Below are 18,670 nucleotides of genomic sequence, written 5' to 3'. Positions count from 1 at the left end.
CTTGCACCATGGAGCTATGAAGCTCCATGGTTGCACTAGCCTGTCTCTCACATCACCCCCATACTTCATGACCTTCATTGGCTACCTGTCAAACTGCGTATTGATTACAAGGTACTCCTGTTAACCTTTAAATGTATTCATGGTATTGCGCCACACTCCTTGGGTGAACTTGTTCAAAGTTATACCTCCAACTCGCCGTCTGCGCTCTAACACCCAATCATTGCTCTCTATGTGTCCACCCTGTGTCCACAAAATCTTATGGCGAGCGATCTTTCCAATACTCCTCGACCCTCCTTTGGAATAAACTCCCACTCAACATAAAGAATGTCGTGTCTGTGGAGATGTTCAAAACTGTTTTGAAGACACACCTGTTTTCATTGTTATAATTGTTATGTTTACTTCTTATTGTATAATGTGTACATATCTTTCACTTTCTTTTTACAGCGCGGCGAGACTTTATTGTAACTTGCGCTATATAAGAAGTATCTGGGATCAGGGGCGTAGCGAGCGGGGGGGGTGTGGGGGTGTCACACCCCCCCCCCCCTAATAATTTGGTCGCTGTCGGCAAATTTTGGGTCTGTCGGCAAAAGGAGAAAAGGTGAAGAGAGCGGAAGGGGAAGAAAGAAGGAAAGCTGAATAGAGAAAAGGAGAACGGAAGCTTCTTCCGTGCCAAATTTGACTTAAAATATGCACCAGATTGCATCTAAGGACGTTTCAAAACTAAAAATTTTCCAAAGGGGAGGGGTAGACCCCCTACCCTTAGACCCCTCCCCCATTTCAGTCACCACTTCCAGATCCGTCGGCAAATCAAATTTGACTTAAAATATGCACCAGATTGCATCTAAGGACGTTTCAAAACTAAAAATTTTCCAAAGGGGAGGGGTAGACCCCCTACCCTTAGACCCCTCCCCCATTTCAGTCACCACTTCCAGATCCGTCGGCAAATCAAATTTGACTTAAAATATGCACCAGATTGCATCTAAGGACGTTTCAAAACTAAAAATTTTCCAAAGGGGAGGGGTAGACCCCCTCCCCTTAGCCCCCTCCCCCATTTCAGTCACCACTTCCAGATCCGTCGGCAATTCAAATTTGACTTAAAATATGCACCAGATTGCATCTAAGGACGTTTCAAATCTAAAAAATTGCCAAAGGGGAGGGGACACCCCCTCCCCTTAGACCCCTCCCCCATTTCAGTCACCACTTCCAGATCCGTCGGCAAATCAAATTCTCCACACCCCCAACAAAAACCCCTTCGCTGTCTGGGATGTTCAATTGCTGAGAAAAAAGGACTTCAAAGCTCAAAAAAAATGCCAAAATGTCACCAATATTTCAAATAGCCATAAATCGGACAATACTGAAGCAAATGCAACTGAAATTTTCACGGTATCCTTATTTCATGGTTCTCTGATCATGTAAGGATAGTGGTAATTTTGGAGAGGGTCCAGCAACAGCCATCCATAATTTGGCACTGAATGACCCTATTATTATTATTATTATTATTATTATTATTATTATTATTATTATTATTATTATTATTATTATTATTATTATTATTATTAATACTGGCGTGGCATCACACTATTGTCAACACCAAGCAAAATATTGGCAAAGATAATTATTACCCGTATCATAGACTGTTGACCAAAGTCTCAGAAGGGAACAGGCAGGTTTTCGGAAAGGTAGAGGGTGCACTGACCAGATATTTGCACTACGTAATATCATAGAGCAATGCACAGAATGGCAGAGGAAGCTTTACATTAATTTTGTTGACTTTGAAAAAGCTTTCGATAGCATCCACCGAGACAGCCTTTGGAGAATACTACGCAACTATGGGATACCAGAGCAGCTAGTTCTTGTAGTTAAGAGCTTTTACACCACTTTCACATGCAGAGTTGGAAACAGTAACCATAAGTTCCAAGTGAAGACTGGAGTTAGGCAAGGATGTGTCATGTCAGCACTGCTCTTCAATATCGCCATAGACTGGGTGATCAGACCGGCAACTGAAGGCCAAAAAAGGGCCATAAGATGGACCCTCTTTTCTACACTTGAGGACCTCGACTTTGCAGATGATCTCACTCTACTTTCACACACCCACCAGCATATGCAAGAAAAAACATCCAGACTCGGTGATTTTGCCCAGCAAATTTGCTTGAAGATCAGCCAAAAGAAAACAGAGGTGATGACCCTGAACATCTCGGACCCTTTACCAATACAAGCAAACGGGGAAGACCTACCTATTACTGAGGAGTTTACTTACCTGTGCAGCACTGTCAGACACGATGGAGGCGCAGGCAAAGACATTAAGAACCGTCTTAATAAAGCCAAAAATGCATTCAGAATGCTCAATAATATATGGAGATCACAGCAGTACAGCACCAAGACCAAGCTAAAATTGTACCAAAGCTGTGTCCTTTCCACTCTTCTGTACGGCTTTGAATGCTGGAGAATGACGAAAATCGACCTCAATAAGCTGTCAGTCTTCCACTCAAAGAGTCTAAGAAGAATATGTCGCATTTTCTGGCCAAACACCATTTCAAACGAAGCACTATATGCCCAATGCCATCAAGACAGCATGGAGAACATCATCATGAGAAGAAGGTGGAGATGGATCGGACATGTAATGAGAAAGAACATAGATGACATCACACGAACAGCCCTCCACTGGACACCAGAAGGCAAAAGAAAGAGGGGACGTCCTAAAAACACTTGGCGAAGAACTGTGGAAGGGGAGATTAAAGACCTGAACCACACATGGGGTACCATCCAAAAATTAGCCCAAGATCGGAAGGAGCGGAAGACTTTTGTTGCTGCCCTATGTGCCAGGAGGCATAATGGGCAGTAAGTAAGTAATTATTATTATTATGATCCACATCGATATGGGTTCACTGGGTTTCCATTTGGCCTGTTTCCTACAAGATTTCTAACCGCAGGCGCGTAGCCAAGGGGGGGGGGGGGGGCGCGAAGGGGTAGACCGCCCCCTTGAGCATATTTTTTGTACTTTTTTTATGATATCCAAGTTTTATAGTAGCCGTTATAAGAGGTTTTAATATTTGTATTATACCAATAAATTAACCGTGTCTGAAATTTCGAAAATTCCCTGACCAACATTCTTCATCATACTTCCCTCTACTCGTGCAATTTTGACCGGTCGATCTGTTAGGGGTTGAAGGGTTTTTTTCTATATTGGTTGTCCATAGATGAAATTTTGTGCAACATTATGGATATGTTTTGAAGTGAATTTATTATTCAAATTCTGAACAAATAATGGGCTTAAAACCTTGAAAAGTGGGGCTGACTGATATTGTGGGCCGTTACGTAGAATTACCTACAAAAGCAATGATCCACATGATATGCGATGAGGTCGAACATGATGTGTGACTGGTGACAATCTTGAAAAGGTTATGGATGGAAAAAAAACTAATGGGAAAAACTTGGTTCTCAGGCAAAAGTGTACATCTGGTTGGTCATTTTCAAGCCCGAGAAATGCCATTTCCGGTGATCTGGGGGCTATCAAAACCAGAAATGTTCTTGTACGCTGCGCGCCAACCAATGGCGGCGCTCCGCTTTGATAGTATTTTGGGGAAGAAAGTTGCTACGCGCCTGTACCCAAGCAAATGATCCCCCCCCCCCTCTCAATATTTGAAACAAATCGAAGCCCCTGACTACAACCCCCCCCCCCCCACCTCCTATCCCTTCCTCTCCATGCTTCCTTATAAGTTATCGGTTGAAAGAACCCGAAGCCGATAGTACAAAGTGCTGGCGCTAGTTAAAATTGGACTAGCAGAATCTCCCGCACATCACGATGCCGACTTCCGGTTTTGGTTAAATGCGATCTGACAAACCAAAACAAGTGTACACAGGACATGCAACATCAACTGACCAAAATAGTGATGATCACTCGTCTGCTTAGGCTACGTTTACTAACGTGAACTAGCGTTTGTGAAACACAGCCACTACCTCTGAACTCGCCCATCTGTTTCCCGTGTCCAGCTGCGCGAGCCATGAAGGTAATTAATACATTGTTTCCCTTAGTAGCAATAACAAGAGCCATCGATGAAAAAAAGTAGACTCACTCTTCTTCCAACATTGTAAATATTTAACTGCTAGACTTTAGTTAGGCCTAACGTTAAGCTAGATTATAAGAAGAAAAGTTAATTGGCCTAGCATAGCATAGAACCACTGCGGGGTATAACGTTGGGCTAGGCCTAAAAATACAGGCCTAACTTAGCTGGGCTTAACGTTAGCTTTGAGGTTTAGCATGAAGTTAAGTGAGACCATGCTTCATGTTAATTGTAATGTTAAGTTATCCAAAACAACTTGCCTAAGCCTATTAAGTTAATGTATGTTAGGCTGGCTAGGCTATACTTCATAGCACAGGCCAACTACACTAGTACTATACTAACTTGTCTTGACTCGAGCTTAGGCTACAATGAGCTGACCTTGTAACTTAGCTAAGGTTAGTCAAATCTAGACTAGGCTGAAACCAGTTTGGCTAATCTAAAGCTTGTTTACAAATTAATGTTAAAGTTTGTCACATGGTTTCTTACTGTAACAAAGCATTAACTTTTGTCCTAATGTTAGGCTACAAGTACAACTGAGTATAATAACTACCATAGACCAAGAGCTCCAGACGATGTAGTTCATATAATGTAATGGGCTCAACTAATGAAAGGAAACAGCTGCTCACCAAACTCCACAACAAAATGACCTAAATTGCGAGTACAAAGTCATCTCCCCTATTGTAGTAATAATATGCCTGACAGGTGATAATATGACAGCTATGACTACTTATAAGACCATAAGATCATTGTGTATTGAGCTGAAATGTCATTTTGATCCTCATTTCTTCAACCACATTTCTGTCATAGTCTAAAACCTATGTTTATGAAAGCCATAAATTCACTTTAGTTGATGAGGATGAATTAAAGTGATGTCTGGCCATTATTACTAGGCCTAGTTACAATAATGTGGTGAAAGTAAGAGCTAAGTCCTTTGGCATATTTTCTGGTCCTTTCTTCAATTCCTTTATTTTCTTCTTTTTCAGATATTCTTAGGAGCCATACCGAGCTAAGACTGCTGGGTTCATTGCTGGTATGTAACATGCAACAATAGGCATATTGCCACATGAAACAGCAAACTTGAATAAGTAATGTTTAAAATATAGAGTACTTGTAGAAATCCCACCGTTTTTTTCCACAGACAAAGATCCACTTAGTGACCGTTGATCTATGTGTTCACTAAGTGTGCACAGATTCTCTCTTATGGCTCTCTATCATAATCACACATCATGCTGAAGTTCAAAGAGAACAAGTACAGAAGTTTACCTGGATCCTTTTTTCATAAATCTGTCTGGTTTGTACAAAATTATCCAAATTGCCGACTTGTCGAGAAGTCTTTGAATCGCTGATATCCCACTTATCCTGTAAAGATTTCGTGGCTGGTCCTCCCGATTAATGCAAACTTGCTTTTGATCCCTGAGCTAGCCTAACATCCCTCATTTGTACTTTGCATGCCGCTAACTCATTCAAAACTTTAGAGAGAGAATTGGCCGTATTGGACAGTTTTACAGCCTTCAGCTCCCGATGGAGAGTGCTTTTTGTCAGAAGAAGCCCAGGTTAAACCTCTCATCTTAAATTCCGGCACGATAATGTTCCCTGATCAGAGTTACAAAGGTTGTTTCTCATCCCAAAGTAAACGAGAAAGTAAATATATTTATACATTCTTAGTGTATTAGTAACGATAGTTGGTGTATTAGACGTTTTTGAAACGAAATCAAATCATGGCACATGCAAGGGGTATAAATTTAATAAATAATAGACCAGACTTAGGCTATAGTCATAAGGCATTAAGCCAGCGATTTATACTTAGGCTATAGTCCTAAGGCATTAAGCCCGCGATATTTATCCACGATATGTTCCGGAAATAACGCTACCTGTTCTCATTATATTAGACAGTTAACTTGTTGTTCAAATTGACCAATCAGTTTTGATTCGTGATTAACGGCACGTTTTAGCATTGTCAGTCAATGCCAGTCTTTGAGCTTGACTTTTTCGTAAAATTATGATGGTTTTAGTCATGATTTTATTGTTTACATTGTAAATTTTGTACATTTAACTGTAATTTCACATGTTCAAGGGTTTAATTTCTAATTGAAAACCTGATAAGAGTTACTAAATAAACAGATTTTCAATGCAATATGGAAGCTCATTTTCTAACGTTCATATAGGACTATAATGCACTGCACTGTGAACATATATTAGTAGCACACTGGTACAGTGTATGAGCCATTCAGTAATCCAGAAATTTCACATGTATTGCGCAGTACTGAGGCAACCCAACGAGCTCTTTTATGCATGAATTGCTTATATGTATGAAAATTTCAGTAGTTAACTTTAGCCACCCAGAAAGTCCTTTTTATACAGTAGAAAAAAGCACATACAGTACAAGCACAGTACTTAGGTCTTTGGTTATTCCCTGATACAGATGTTTCTTAAATTTTTTCCAAGACTCAAACCCTTTTAACAATTGAAAATGCTTGCCCCCCCCCCCTCCGCCCATTTCCAATTGTGGATGAACTTAATCTTGCAGGGATTTTTTGTTTATGGCTGCTGATTTTCACCACCCCCCGCCCTCTTACCCTCCAGAGATTGGGATTGGGGGGGGCATGTACCCCTGGTTAAGAAAATGCTGCTGTAATTAACAAACAGCTATTGAAGTGACACTGATGTTGTAACCCCACAAGTTGCCTGCTGATTGCGACACTTTAGACGAGAAGAAATAACTCACGTAGCTGTATTGCGGGACATTGAACCAGATTTATTGAAGATGAGTGGATAAGTTTTATGAAGTGTCCTGAGGCTTGTTGTCAATTGTATGTGATACCTTGTATGTACTTATCAGTTAAACATCTCTTAAACAAAGAACTTTCACTTTGCTGTGTTGAGACTATATAAAAGGAAGTGGGAACCATAATTTTGTCCGTACATGTACATACGGTTTCTGTCTGGTGTTATCCTCGACATGGTCTTTGTTGACATTCCCCGAATTTCAGACTTGGATGGATACATGTAGAAAAGGAAGTAATGTGAGGGATTCATGTTATCATTTGGGTTATGATTTCATACTTTCAATGTTATTGTTTCCATTCCTTGTGTTACAGGCTTAAACTTGTGATATATTGACACGATGGCTACGTCTTTTAATTGAGGAAAGATCGTCAGGGAATCAAATATGGCAGAGGAATCAGAAACAAGTAGGAGGAAAGCGTAAGTAAAGTTATTGTAATGTGGAGAGTGAATGTGGTTTGACTTCAGGATGATGGGGGGGTGGAAGAGGGTGGGGAGGGGAGGGGAGGGGGAAAAAGGTGTGCATGTAGTGGTGTAATCATGTTTTTGCTTGTAGCTTGGGAACCTAGGACCTGGGTGAATTGCACAAAAGGGTAAGAGTGGAGAGTAGAGTTGGTTTGATTTCAGCACCTTTCTTGTAGACAGATGCAAGGTGGTTGGTGGGGGGGGGGGGGGTGGTGGGGGTTTGCATGTAGTGGTATAATACTGTAGCCTAGGACCTGGGTGAATTGCATGACGAGTAAGAGTGGAGAGCAGAGTTGGTTTGATTTCAGCACCTTTCTCATAGACAGATGCACAGTGGTTGTTGGGCGGGGGGGGGGGGGGGTTGCCTGTAGTGGTATAATACTGTAGCCTAGGACCTGGGTGAATTGCACAGTGGGTAAGAGTGGAGCGTAAAAGTTGGTTTGATTTCAGGACCTTTGGGGGGTGTGGGGGGAGTAAGAGGTTTGCATATAGTGATACAGAACTGCTTTTGTATCTAGCCGAGACTCTTAGAGTCCACGTTAGATACACACACAGTGAGCTCTCCCTTCTTCCCCTCAGCAGAGACTGTTATTTGGGAGGCAGGTTGAGTTTTGGGGAGGGAGAGGGGCACGTTGGCAGGATGGAGGGATTGGTTGTTGTACAATCTGTATGGGTGTGTGTTTGATAGATGAATTAGAAAGTGTACCAGCGGAATGACTGTACAGTACATGGTACAAGTTTGTCAAAGGTGATTTATTTCAGATATTTGATGTAATTTCAACCAGACTCTCTCCGTTGTGACAGAAGAGTTGAGCCATTGCCAGTAATTTTTTCCTGAATTAAGTCGATACGTGAACACAGGTCACTCTGTTATAGCTGTCAAGAAAATCAACAGAGACTTTTCACTTGTCTTTTGAAAGTTAGTGGCTTGGGTCATCACTCGTTACACTACTAATGTGCTTAGGTACCATGTCCAAAGTAGGATGCTGCGGGGGCTGCAGCTAGGCTGTGGGGGCTGTAGCTAGGCTGAGGGCTGCAGCTAGGCTGAGGGGCTACAGCTAGGCTGAGGGGCTGCAGCCAGGCTGAGGGGCTGCAGCCAGGCTGAGGGGCTGTAGCTAAGCTGTGTGGGCTGCAGGTATGCTGTGGGGCTGCAGCTAGGCTGTGGGGGCTGTAGCTAGGCTGTGTGGCTGCAGCTATGCTGTGGGGGCTGCAGCTAGGCTGCGGAGGACATAATCCTTTGTGCACTGGAGTTGCTCACAATGAGCACTGCAGGTGTCAAGAGGTAAGACGTATCGTTTGATATAGATTCATCTTTATCTGAGCAGGATATTGCAGCTGCTGCAGTTTATTTTTCGTTTTAAGAGATATTTACTTTTATTTTGTGTTTTAAACCACAGAGATATCAAAGTGGTCATCATTGGAGACGCTTGTGTCGGGAAGACCACCTTCATCAAGAGATATATAGAAGGACAATTCACAGAAAACACAGAGGTGGGTCATCTATTTTCATCTATCGTAGAATTCTCTTTCTTGTTTAATGCCATACAGGGAAAATGAAGAAAGGGGGGGGGGGGTTGGTGGAGGAGTGTTGATTAGTAAGGAAAAAAGTGAGTCAAAAGATCCCTCCCCTCCATCCCTCTCCTCCCTCCAATTCCCCCCCCCCATCTTTTATATAAAAAAATGTACCAAAAGTTATAAAAGAATGAATTAAAAAGGCGATAAAAACAACATTGGAATGAAATTAGCAAAGACAAGACATAAGAGGAAACAATGGAGTGTGTGCACCAGAAATCTAGCCAGTGATGCAGCTTACTTTTATACATCTAGCCATTGAAGCAAAGTTTTTTGGAAAAAGATACAACAAATCCCTGATATATTTGAAAATAAGGTGATTGGTGGAATCTTCTGTAATTTAATTCCGGGCCAATGGAAGATCGAAGAAGTACGCTACTTCTGCACCTCTTAGAGAATGTTAATAGTCTGTAAAACATTCCCAGTACAGTGTAGATCATATACAAAAATCATTTCTTGGCATCTAGAATCAGATTTTGGTTCAGGTGATTAAAAATTTCTCTTCATATTTTTCATTCCAGACGCTCGGAGCGTGTTTCTATCTGAAACAATGGGGACCACATAACATAGCTATTTGGGTAAGATTTCTACAAAACAATTCTCTCTTCTCTCGTATTTAGTTTTTGTGTGACTCAAACCATTAATTGCATACCCTCATCTGGCCAAACATTTTTAGGAAGTGCAGTTTTGCGGGTTTAACGTTTCGTGTACAATTGCTGTGCAAAATCATGCACGCAAGCTGAAGTACTTTATGAGTCTGCTTTATATCACATTTCGAATACAATGTCCATTAATATAGCCAACTCCCTCTACGGATATCTCCATCATTCGGACAGTATCTGGTCGTGAAGCGTCCATGTAATCGTTGCTTTCACTGTACTGACAAAAAAATTGGAAAAAATCATATATGTGAAGGTTTTTGTTTTACTTTACTGTCAGATAATTTGAGCTATTTTTAAGCCTCCAAAATCTTTCCGGTCAGTACGGGTTAACTTGGTGAGATATATTTCTTCACTTTCTAGGACACTGCTGGTGAAGAGAGATTTTCTGGTCTAAACTCATTTTACTGTCGAGACGCGGCAGCTGCAATCGTCGCGTACGACATAACCAACCCCGAATCTTTCCAACGCCTTCACGAACGTTACATTCCGCTACTGGACGCGGCCAGAGACGATTGTCTTTTGGTTGTGACGGGGATGAAGCTGGACCTGGACCAAAAGTCCAAGCTCAGGGTCCCCTCCGAGGAAGGGGAAGACTTCTCCGTCAGGCTCAACCACGACCGACTGAAGGACAAGGAGAGGTTCGCCAAGCCGTTCTTCGAGACGAGCTCCAAGACGGGGCAAGGAGTGGACGAGGTCTTTGAATATATATTCCAGACGTTATTAACTCACGGAAAGCCTTTATCGCCGCAGAAGAGCATTGTAGATCTTGAGGGAGCTCCCCCCCAGAGAGAAAAACCTACTTGTTGCTGAGATCGATCGATGAATATTCATAAATGTCGATGATTACATGCACAGGAAATGATGATCCGAATCAGGCAAGGTCGAGAGACAGAAAAAAACTTACAAAAAGTAGCATGAGCAATTTTTCATCCTTGCTTGATACATTTTGGATCTTTTATTATCCAAGCTCTGGTTCTATCCTCGTAGTTGATTGTTTACTGTCACTGTTGCCATGGGAACTAACACAAGCACAAACAGGCAGAGAAGTCGGTGTGTCTCGTCACTGTGTCCACGTGAACAAGCAAGAACGGCAAAGTTGTTGCTTTGGATTCTTAAAAGGTTCGCACCATTGATCCTGTTCATTGATGGAAGAGAGTGCTATGCAAAATGGGCAAATTGCTATGCAAGTGAAAAGATGTATAGCATTTTTTGTACACAGGACTCAATCATAGTACATAACTTTTGAAACTGCTACACTCCATCATTGCTTGGAACTGTTGTTTAGAATTCAATAAGAGGAATACCCATATGAATTAGTCACCTCCATATGATCTGAGGGTATTTGTTAGGCAAATTGGTTTATGAGGAAGAAAATCCTTCTGTCAAAAAAAACTAAAATTGTCTTTTGTTATATATCAAGCAGAAGTACATTCTATGGTTAAACCTCCAAAATAGTTTTCGTATTCTTACATCCAGGGTGTTTTTAGCAGTTTAGCTTAGTAACATGTAGCCTACAGGTTTATACCTTGCTGTAATCGGTATATTATCGTTTTCCGAAAACAGTCTTACTTTATTTCATCAGTTCAAAGTTTTCTTCACTTTGAGGTGAAAAGGCCAAAATTTTATGATCCTTAAAGATAATTCTCTCAGTTTTGTATAATCTGTTTTAAGCGTGCGGGACTGGCAGGCACTTATAAAAATAAATCCGATACGGCCGTTGAATTTTGGAAATCAGTGGAGGAAATGAAAAACGTGTGAGAGTACTTCTGCAAATGTCGAAGAGACACGTCTGATGCTGTACAAGTTTTATATACTGTGGAATACAGCACCAATTTGTACATTGTACTGTTCTAATAGGTGTGAGACATTCTGACAGTTTCATATTCATTCAGGACCCAGGGTAAGAGACATCGGACTAAAACAGAGGATGAGTACATACATACGGAAAAGATGTCAATGTTGCTACAAGAGATGGAACATTTCGTTTGAACTGTTGAATACATCTGTAGAAGTTACTAATTTAGGTCACAAGTTTTCTCAGATGTTTGACGTACGTCTACATCTCTCTTTGTTCTTACAAACAAAGGCTCGGCCGTTTCAAAACGGAGAAGCTGCTTGAGACTATTGAAAGAGCTGGTTCCATATCCCTCTTCTAGCCATTCATTTTCATTTACATTTTCTCAGTTTTTTGGTCCATTTTTAGACTAGTTGTAACACTGACATGGTTCCTACTTATGAGTCGCATAATTATGATATTCATTTCATTTCATTTATTTGTTTCCACATTCAAAATATATTACACAATAATAGAAGAAAATGTATGTGACAAGTGGAGGAGGTCTGAGAAAGCTGAGGCTCTTACGAAGCCTGTCGAATAGCATCAGAGAGTTACTAAAAACCATGGCCAAAATAATTTACTTTTGAAGAGACATTCCAGTGTCTGAAGGGTGATTGCTTTATCTATATTTAAAAAGAAGAAGAAAAAAAACAAGTTTCAAAGATAAATCCACAAGAAGATTAAAACAGGAAATTAAAGCTTTTGAAAAACGTTTGCCATAATGACATCACAGACCAACACTACATTCCACTGTGGGAAAGAATGGAGGGTTTAGCCATTCAAAATAGCTTGCATTCAATCAAGAATGACTCGACTTAGGGGCAAGGTTTGGAGATGGGGGTTTCAACTAACAATGTGGAATATTTTTCTCTTTTCTTTTTTTCGCCAATAAATTCTCCCTTTAAATTAATATCTGATGAAACCTCATAAAGGCTACAGTTACTGTATATGTATTTCTTGACACAGTGTTTTTTGAGGTTCATCTGAAGATGCTGGTTTTAAAAGAAAGATTGAACACTACCGTTAAATCTTCAGAATTTTTCCTGTATCTCATTTTTAATGATTTAATTTATTTCTTTGAAATTTTGTAATAACCCGATTCAAACTCTTGGTATTAAGAGATTTAATGAAATATGCTTCTAATCATGAATATGTATAGAACTATTCAAATTATCTAAAGATAAAAAACAAAGTCAACATTACAAAGCCTATCTTGTTACAAACTTTGTCCTTGACCTTTAACTTTGTGAAATGTCATTGAAATGGGAGAGCAGGATGTGAGGAAAAAATAGATAAAAATTCAATTCCATTGGAAATGTTATAACAATTTATTTTGTTCAGTACAGATGAAAGTAAATGTATCATATTTCCTCCTTGGCAGGGGAATATCGAGGATTTTATTAAGGGTGGGGTATGGCCCTGGGGTACTTGAAGCCTACCCTCCATATAAGGGGTGTGGGAGCATCCTTTTTCAGAAAAAAAATTAACATTCTACTTATTAGAAACTAACTTTGAAATTTTTACGTGAGGGTGCACACACAACACCCCAGCCTCTTGAATCTTCACCCCAGCCTCTTGAATCTTCACCCCATCCTCTTGAATCTTCACCCTGGCCTCTTGAATCTTCCAAAAATTAACATTCTACTGATTAGAAACTAACTTTGAAATTTTTATGTGAGGTAGAAAATGGAGGGTGCACATACTACACCCCAGCCTCTTGAATCTTCACCCTGGCCTCTTGAATCTTCGCCACAACCTCTTGAATCTTCATCCCGGCTTCTTGGATCTCCACCCCGGCCTTTTGAATCTTAACCCCGCCTCTTGAATCATCACACCGGGCTCTCGAATCTTCACCTCACCCTGTTGAATCTGCACCTCGGCCTCTTGAATCTTCACCCCGGCCTCTTGAATCTTCGTCGGCCTCTTGAATCTTCACCCCGGCCTCTTGAATCTTCGCCCGGCCTCTTGAATCTTCACCCCGGCCTCTTGAATCTCCACCCCGGCCTCTTGAATCTTCACCCCGGCCTCTTGAATCTTCACCCGGCCTCTTGAATCTTCACCCCGGTCTCTTGGATCTTCACCCCATCCTCTTGAATCTTCACCCGGCCTCTTGAATCTTCACCCCGGCCTCTTGGATCTTCACCCTGGCCTCTTGAATCTTCACCCCGGTCTCTTGAATCTTCACCCCGGCCTCTTGAATCTTCGCCCGGCCTCTTGAATCTTCACCCCGGCCTCTTGAATCTCCACCCCGGCCTCTTGGATCTTCACCCCATCCTCTTGAATCTTCACCCGGCCTCTTGAATCTTCACCCCGGCCTCTTGAATCTTCACCCCGGCCTCTTGAATCTTCACCCCATGGTTACCTTGTGTTGAACAAGATTTGTAATGGCCAAGCAGCTCCATTTTGTTACTAGTAACGTTTTGTAGTATGATCAGTTGGTCACATATCAGCTTGTCCACAGTGTTATGTGTTACACAGATATGGTAGTGCTTCTTGATGCGGACATGGTTAGATTGGTTTTGAATACTGAATTTATTTTACTGAATTTAAAAAATGTTCGCCTTAAAAAAGTTTTTCACCTTAAATTTTTTCAAAAACAGATATGGTAGAAATAAGATTTGTGAATTTATCGTTTTAATGACATAGGTGATGCTTCTTACTAATGGTGAGGTAAAAGTTTTCAGGGTGGGTGCTGGATTATCCAGTAATGGGCAGAGGAAAGTGCAAAGGGGATCACAAAATCAAGGGGGGTCACAAGGTCAAGGGGTCACAAAGTCTAGGGTCTCCCTGAGAAACGACATACTTTTCTATTTCCGCATTTTATATACATAAACTAATAGAGGGGCATGGCTAAGGATAAAGTGCCTATTATAGAGTCCCAGTCTTACGAAGAGGCATATTTTTTTATGATATCGTTAGTAATTTCAAAATAGAAATACTTGGATGCAACTTACACGGCCTGGGAAGTGCTTCCAGCTATCTGGAAGGCATTTCGGGAATTTCGGCCAAAATTTTCTTGTATGCTTCGCGCCAACTCATGGTGGCGCTACTCTTACATAGTTTGCCTACAAGCTTCGCCCCTCCCTTGGCAAATTCCTCGCTATGTATTAGGGCAAATAACAATGAGTTTTAATATATGAACTAATTTTTTTCATACATTCAATGCCACACAACAGCACATTAGGACCGTAACGTTGAGTTTTAATATGAACTATTTTCAGATATTGAATGCCACACAGAAGCATATTAGGGGCAAATAACGATGAATTTCAACATAGGAACTCATTATTTTCATACATTCAATGCCACATGGCAGCATATTAGGGGCAAATAACAAGTTTTAACAGATGAACCACAACATGGAAAGATGACAAAAGCTATTATTTTTTAACCTTCTTCAGAGTCAACATGTATTAAATACTTCTGATAGTAGAAAATTTGTTATTTACAATTCATATGCTATCTTAACAACAGATCCACTAATAAACATTATCTTACATATTCTATTTTTTTTTAAAATCCATTGTACATATAATAAGATCCATCGGTTTTCACAAAATTGGATCAACAAAGAACAACCATGACTTTTCTTATCATTTCTTTCAGAAAATGATAAGGTTCACAACTGAGAATGTCATACGCTGACAAGTTACAGTGTTGCAGAGAAAAAAATTTCTTGCCATAAAATTAACCAAAATTGTGCCATAATATGAAATAAATCAACACTGCCCCTCTGTAAAGTAAATGATCACCGTCAAATTGCTGTTCAATGTACCACTGGCATGCTAAAGTCCCTCTCCTTCTTCCCCCCACCCCCCCCCCCCCCCCGGCTTAGAGAAAGAAAGGAAAAATTCTACTTATTCAACTAAGGTGAAATAAAATTGTAACATTGCCTCTTGCCCTTGATATATCACTCACATTATTTGGGTTTTCTGTCTGGAAGTTAATCAATCAAGTTAACAATATTTAGGTTTGAGTTAGAGGGCCTGACATTTCGATCCTAGCAGGATCTTCTTCAGAGGCTAAATGACAAGTAACAGTAACAGAAGGGACAAAAACACACACAGAATACAGACAGGTTAATGAGCATGGTGAAATATTAAGGTTTGATTGTACTTTTCTACTTTAGTGAAAACACTAGAAATGGGCAACATCTTCGGTAGTTGTAAATAACGAACGAACGAACGATACACACTTGACATACAAATCTGTCTCAAAATCCAAATTCACATCTTCAAGTTTGTATCAATACATTCTTCAGCTGATCAGTTTCTGGCTGTCTAGTCTTATCTGAAAATGCATCCTGAACGATAACCGTTTCAGAAGAACATAAACGTACGAAAAGAGAAATAATGTATAGAGAAAGTTCCATAATGCCAACTTTTCAAAGCTAAAATACCACTTCCAAATGAAAACCTATGGAAACCGTATAGATACATAGAGATGAGATGACATTAAACAGCCCTTAACAGTACATTTTAAAGTTTGCTTTTGTGTCATATTCAATTCTAGTTCTGATGATTTAATACAAAATATTCATTTCTTCATACTTTTTCATCGGAGGGTGCTATAATCTGTAAAATATTACAAAGGGGAGCTACACACAGGGGCACGATCACCATTTTTGTTATGTGGGAAGGGGAATAGATGTTGTCATCCTGAAGAGGGGAATCCCCGAGAAAATTTGATAAAATGGTGAGTGCTTAGATCCAAAATGGTGCTACATATTGCAACGTTTTAAACTGTTATAATACATACATGTTATACATTTACAAACTGTAGGGCTACAGTAGGACTTTTGAGGGGGAATATTCTATCTGAAAGTGAAGAGGGGGATGGGGATGTGGGTAGGGCTGAAAGGGGGGAGGTGGGCTGCAGCCTCCTAGAAGTATATATGATATCTTGTGCCCCTGGCTGCACAAGAAAGTTTTAGTTAGTTCTTATACAATTCCAGATCTTTACAAAATACTTCAAAATACCTGGTTTATCTGGAAGAGCTAATTCTGTGCTATAATCAGTAATGTCAAACATAAAGAGTGATGTCAAACATAAAGAGTAATGTCAAACATAAAGAGTTATGTCAAACATAAAGAGTTATGACAAACATAAAGAGTGATGTCAAACATAAAGAGTTATGTCAAACATAAAGAGTTATGTCAAACATAAAGAGTGATGACAAACATAAAGAGTAATGTCAAACATAAAGAGTAATGTCAAACATAAAGACTGATGTCAAACATAAAGAGTGATGTCAAACATAAAGAGTAATGTCAAACATAAAGAGTAATAATAAACAGTAGGTTGTCTAAATTGTCACCCAAATTATCCACAAATTTCCATCGCAAAAATATCCGTAGAATGTTTTTTAAGGATGCGTGCAAAGTAAATGTAATCTTTTGTTCATAGAAATGCATTTTCTTGTGGATATACCCTTACACTTATGTCCTAAATGTGATATTGAATGGATACTATTTGCATAAACTCTCATACAACTTTTTTGGGCTTGCTAATAATTGTCCTCCATTATTGTCTCATTCCAACAAACTATTAAAGTTGAACATACCTACCCAGAGAATTAAACATCTTGCCCTAGCGACCAAGTTTTGCAATATTCCCGACAATACAAACCAAAAGCATAAAATTTGTAAAGAAAATAGCATCGACCCGATACGAACAGGCTGTTTTATGTACCACTCACGGTGTGTGATATTACTCAAAACTGCAGGCTGTCAAACATACTCACCCCCAAAAAAAACATGGAATGGTAGAAAACTCAGTTATTTTTCTTTTGTCTCTGAGCAAAAGAACAATTTATGGAGACTGGAGTTGGACCACTTAGGTTTAAATTTTACATAAATCATATTTATATATTTTTTATTACTAAAAAATTGTTTTCAAACTTGAGTCCTTGACTTGAGTCCTTGAAAGTTTTGCCACTCAAAATCTCTATAACAGAGTTCTTCATTGCAGCTACCTCTCTACAAAAAATTAACAAAAAGAAATTTAAAAAAAAAAAAATTAAAAAAGTGGCAAACTGTGAATAATTTCAACTGATCTTCATTGGCAAAATTCTCATTTCTGAAAACTTAAATAAAACAGGGGACTAGACAAAATAATTTGTACAATTGAACAACAATTTTGTTAACATAAATAATCTGCATACATCTCCTTTCCCAATTTTCAGACTTGCTACAAAATAGTAGCCGTCAAACTTGAGACAGTTTAAAGGAAAGAACAGGTACCCGAACAATTAAGCTGTTACTTTTATGTTAAAAGTTCAAGGTTTACAGTCTGGCTCAAGGCCAAGGCACCCTCACATGTTTTTAAAACACTAACCCCTGGTCATTTGTAACTTGTCACACCCACACACCAAAGTGTGCACAATTCAAAACAATCCCTCCTGGGGCACTACAAGCACACCACATCTATATGTCCCCTGGGGGGACTTCCCAAAGGGTGCAGTCACAAACTGGTTTCCTTGCAAGTCCCAACTGTCAAACCTGGGTGAAAGAGAGGCAATGGAGATTAAGTGCCCAATGGAGATTAAGTGCCTTGCCCAAGGACACAACGTAATGATCTGGCCAGGGTCCGAACCTGCAAACCTTAGATCACAAGTCCACTGCCTTAACCACTTGACCACAATGATATACATCGAATGAGATAGAACTAAGCCAGAAACTTCTTAACTTTGCACAGAAATATATAATACATCAATTTACGGTGAAACTTTTGGGACACGAAAGTTTTACCGTATTCTATTAAAAACATTGATGACTGACATATTAGTAGTGACCATATGCCTGCAGCCACCATATGCCTGCAGCCACCATATGCCTGCAGCTTACATATGCCTGCAGCCACCATATGCCTGCAGCCACCATATGCCATCAGCCACCATATGCCATCAGCCACCACATGCCTGCAGCCACCATATGCCATCAGCCACCACATGCCTGCAGCCACCATATGCCTGCAGCCACCATATGCCTGCAGCCACCATATGCCTGCAGCCACCATATGCCTGCAGCCACCATATGCCTGCAGCCGTGATGATCTCTTGGGTTAGACCGAAGGATATTTAATTTTTTGTGATTGTTAGATGGAAATTCATCAGAATGGCTAGAAGGATGCAACGTTACGTCACGATGCAAAAGAGAGCTTTTACTTTGGACACAAAATGCCTCCCTCTATGAACTCAATATATTGTGTGTAGAATGTTATAACATCTAGACACAATCTGAATTTATCCATCTTCAGTGCTTCATTATTTAACTATACAGTTATACTGC

At 40.1% G+C, this 18,670-nt stretch overlaps 2 protein-coding genes across 2 annotated transcripts; both read left to right on the top strand.

Annotated features, from left to right (window-relative positions):
- Positions 1–1,948: 1,948 nt before the first annotated feature.
- On the top strand, positions 1,949–2,842 carry LOC139984549 (uncharacterized). The gene has a single exon (XM_071998486.1). The coding sequence runs from the start codon at positions 1,949–1,951 to the stop codon at positions 2,840–2,842; it is 894 nt and encodes a 297-aa protein (XP_071854587.1).
- Positions 2,843–3,828: 986 nt separating this feature from the next.
- LOC139954981 (ras-related protein Rab-20-like) lies at positions 3,829–12,690 on the top strand. The gene is made up of 6 exons (XM_071955064.1): positions 3,829–4,007; positions 5,045–5,091; positions 7,160–7,265; positions 8,708–8,801; positions 9,404–9,460; positions 9,905–12,690. Exons 3-6 carry the CDS (start codon positions 7,231–7,233, stop codon positions 10,352–10,354), a joined length of 636 nt encoding a protein of 211 aa, XP_071811165.1. The 5' UTR covers positions 3,829–4,007; positions 5,045–5,091; positions 7,160–7,230; the 3' UTR covers positions 10,355–12,690.
- The last annotated feature ends 5,980 nt before the right edge of the window (positions 12,691–18,670 follow it).

This window comes from Apostichopus japonicus, chromosome 17 (assembly GCF_037975245.1).
Source record: "Apostichopus japonicus isolate 1M-3 chromosome 17, ASM3797524v1, whole genome shotgun sequence".
NCBI classification, from domain to species: domain Eukaryota; kingdom Metazoa; phylum Echinodermata; class Holothuroidea; order Aspidochirotida; family Stichopodidae; genus Apostichopus; species Apostichopus japonicus.
Note: the sequence above shows the minus strand (reverse complement) of the source record. Positions and strands in the feature narration are given on the sequence as shown.

Coding starts and splice junctions, on each gene's coding strand:
- LOC139954981 (XM_071955064.1), top strand. CDS start 7,231: ATGGCAGAGGAATCAGAAACAAGTAGGAGGAAAGC. Junction 8,802..9,403: donor AATTCACAGAAAACACAGAG/GTGGGTCATCTA, acceptor TTTTCATTCCAG/ACGCTCGGAGCGTGTTTCTA. Junction 9,461..9,904: donor CACATAACATAGCTATTTGG/GTAAGATTTCTA, acceptor TTCACTTTCTAG/GACACTGCTGGTGAAGAGAG.
- LOC139984549 (XM_071998486.1), top strand. CDS start 1,949: ATGTCAGCACTGCTCTTCAATATCGCCATAGACTGGGTGATCAGACCG.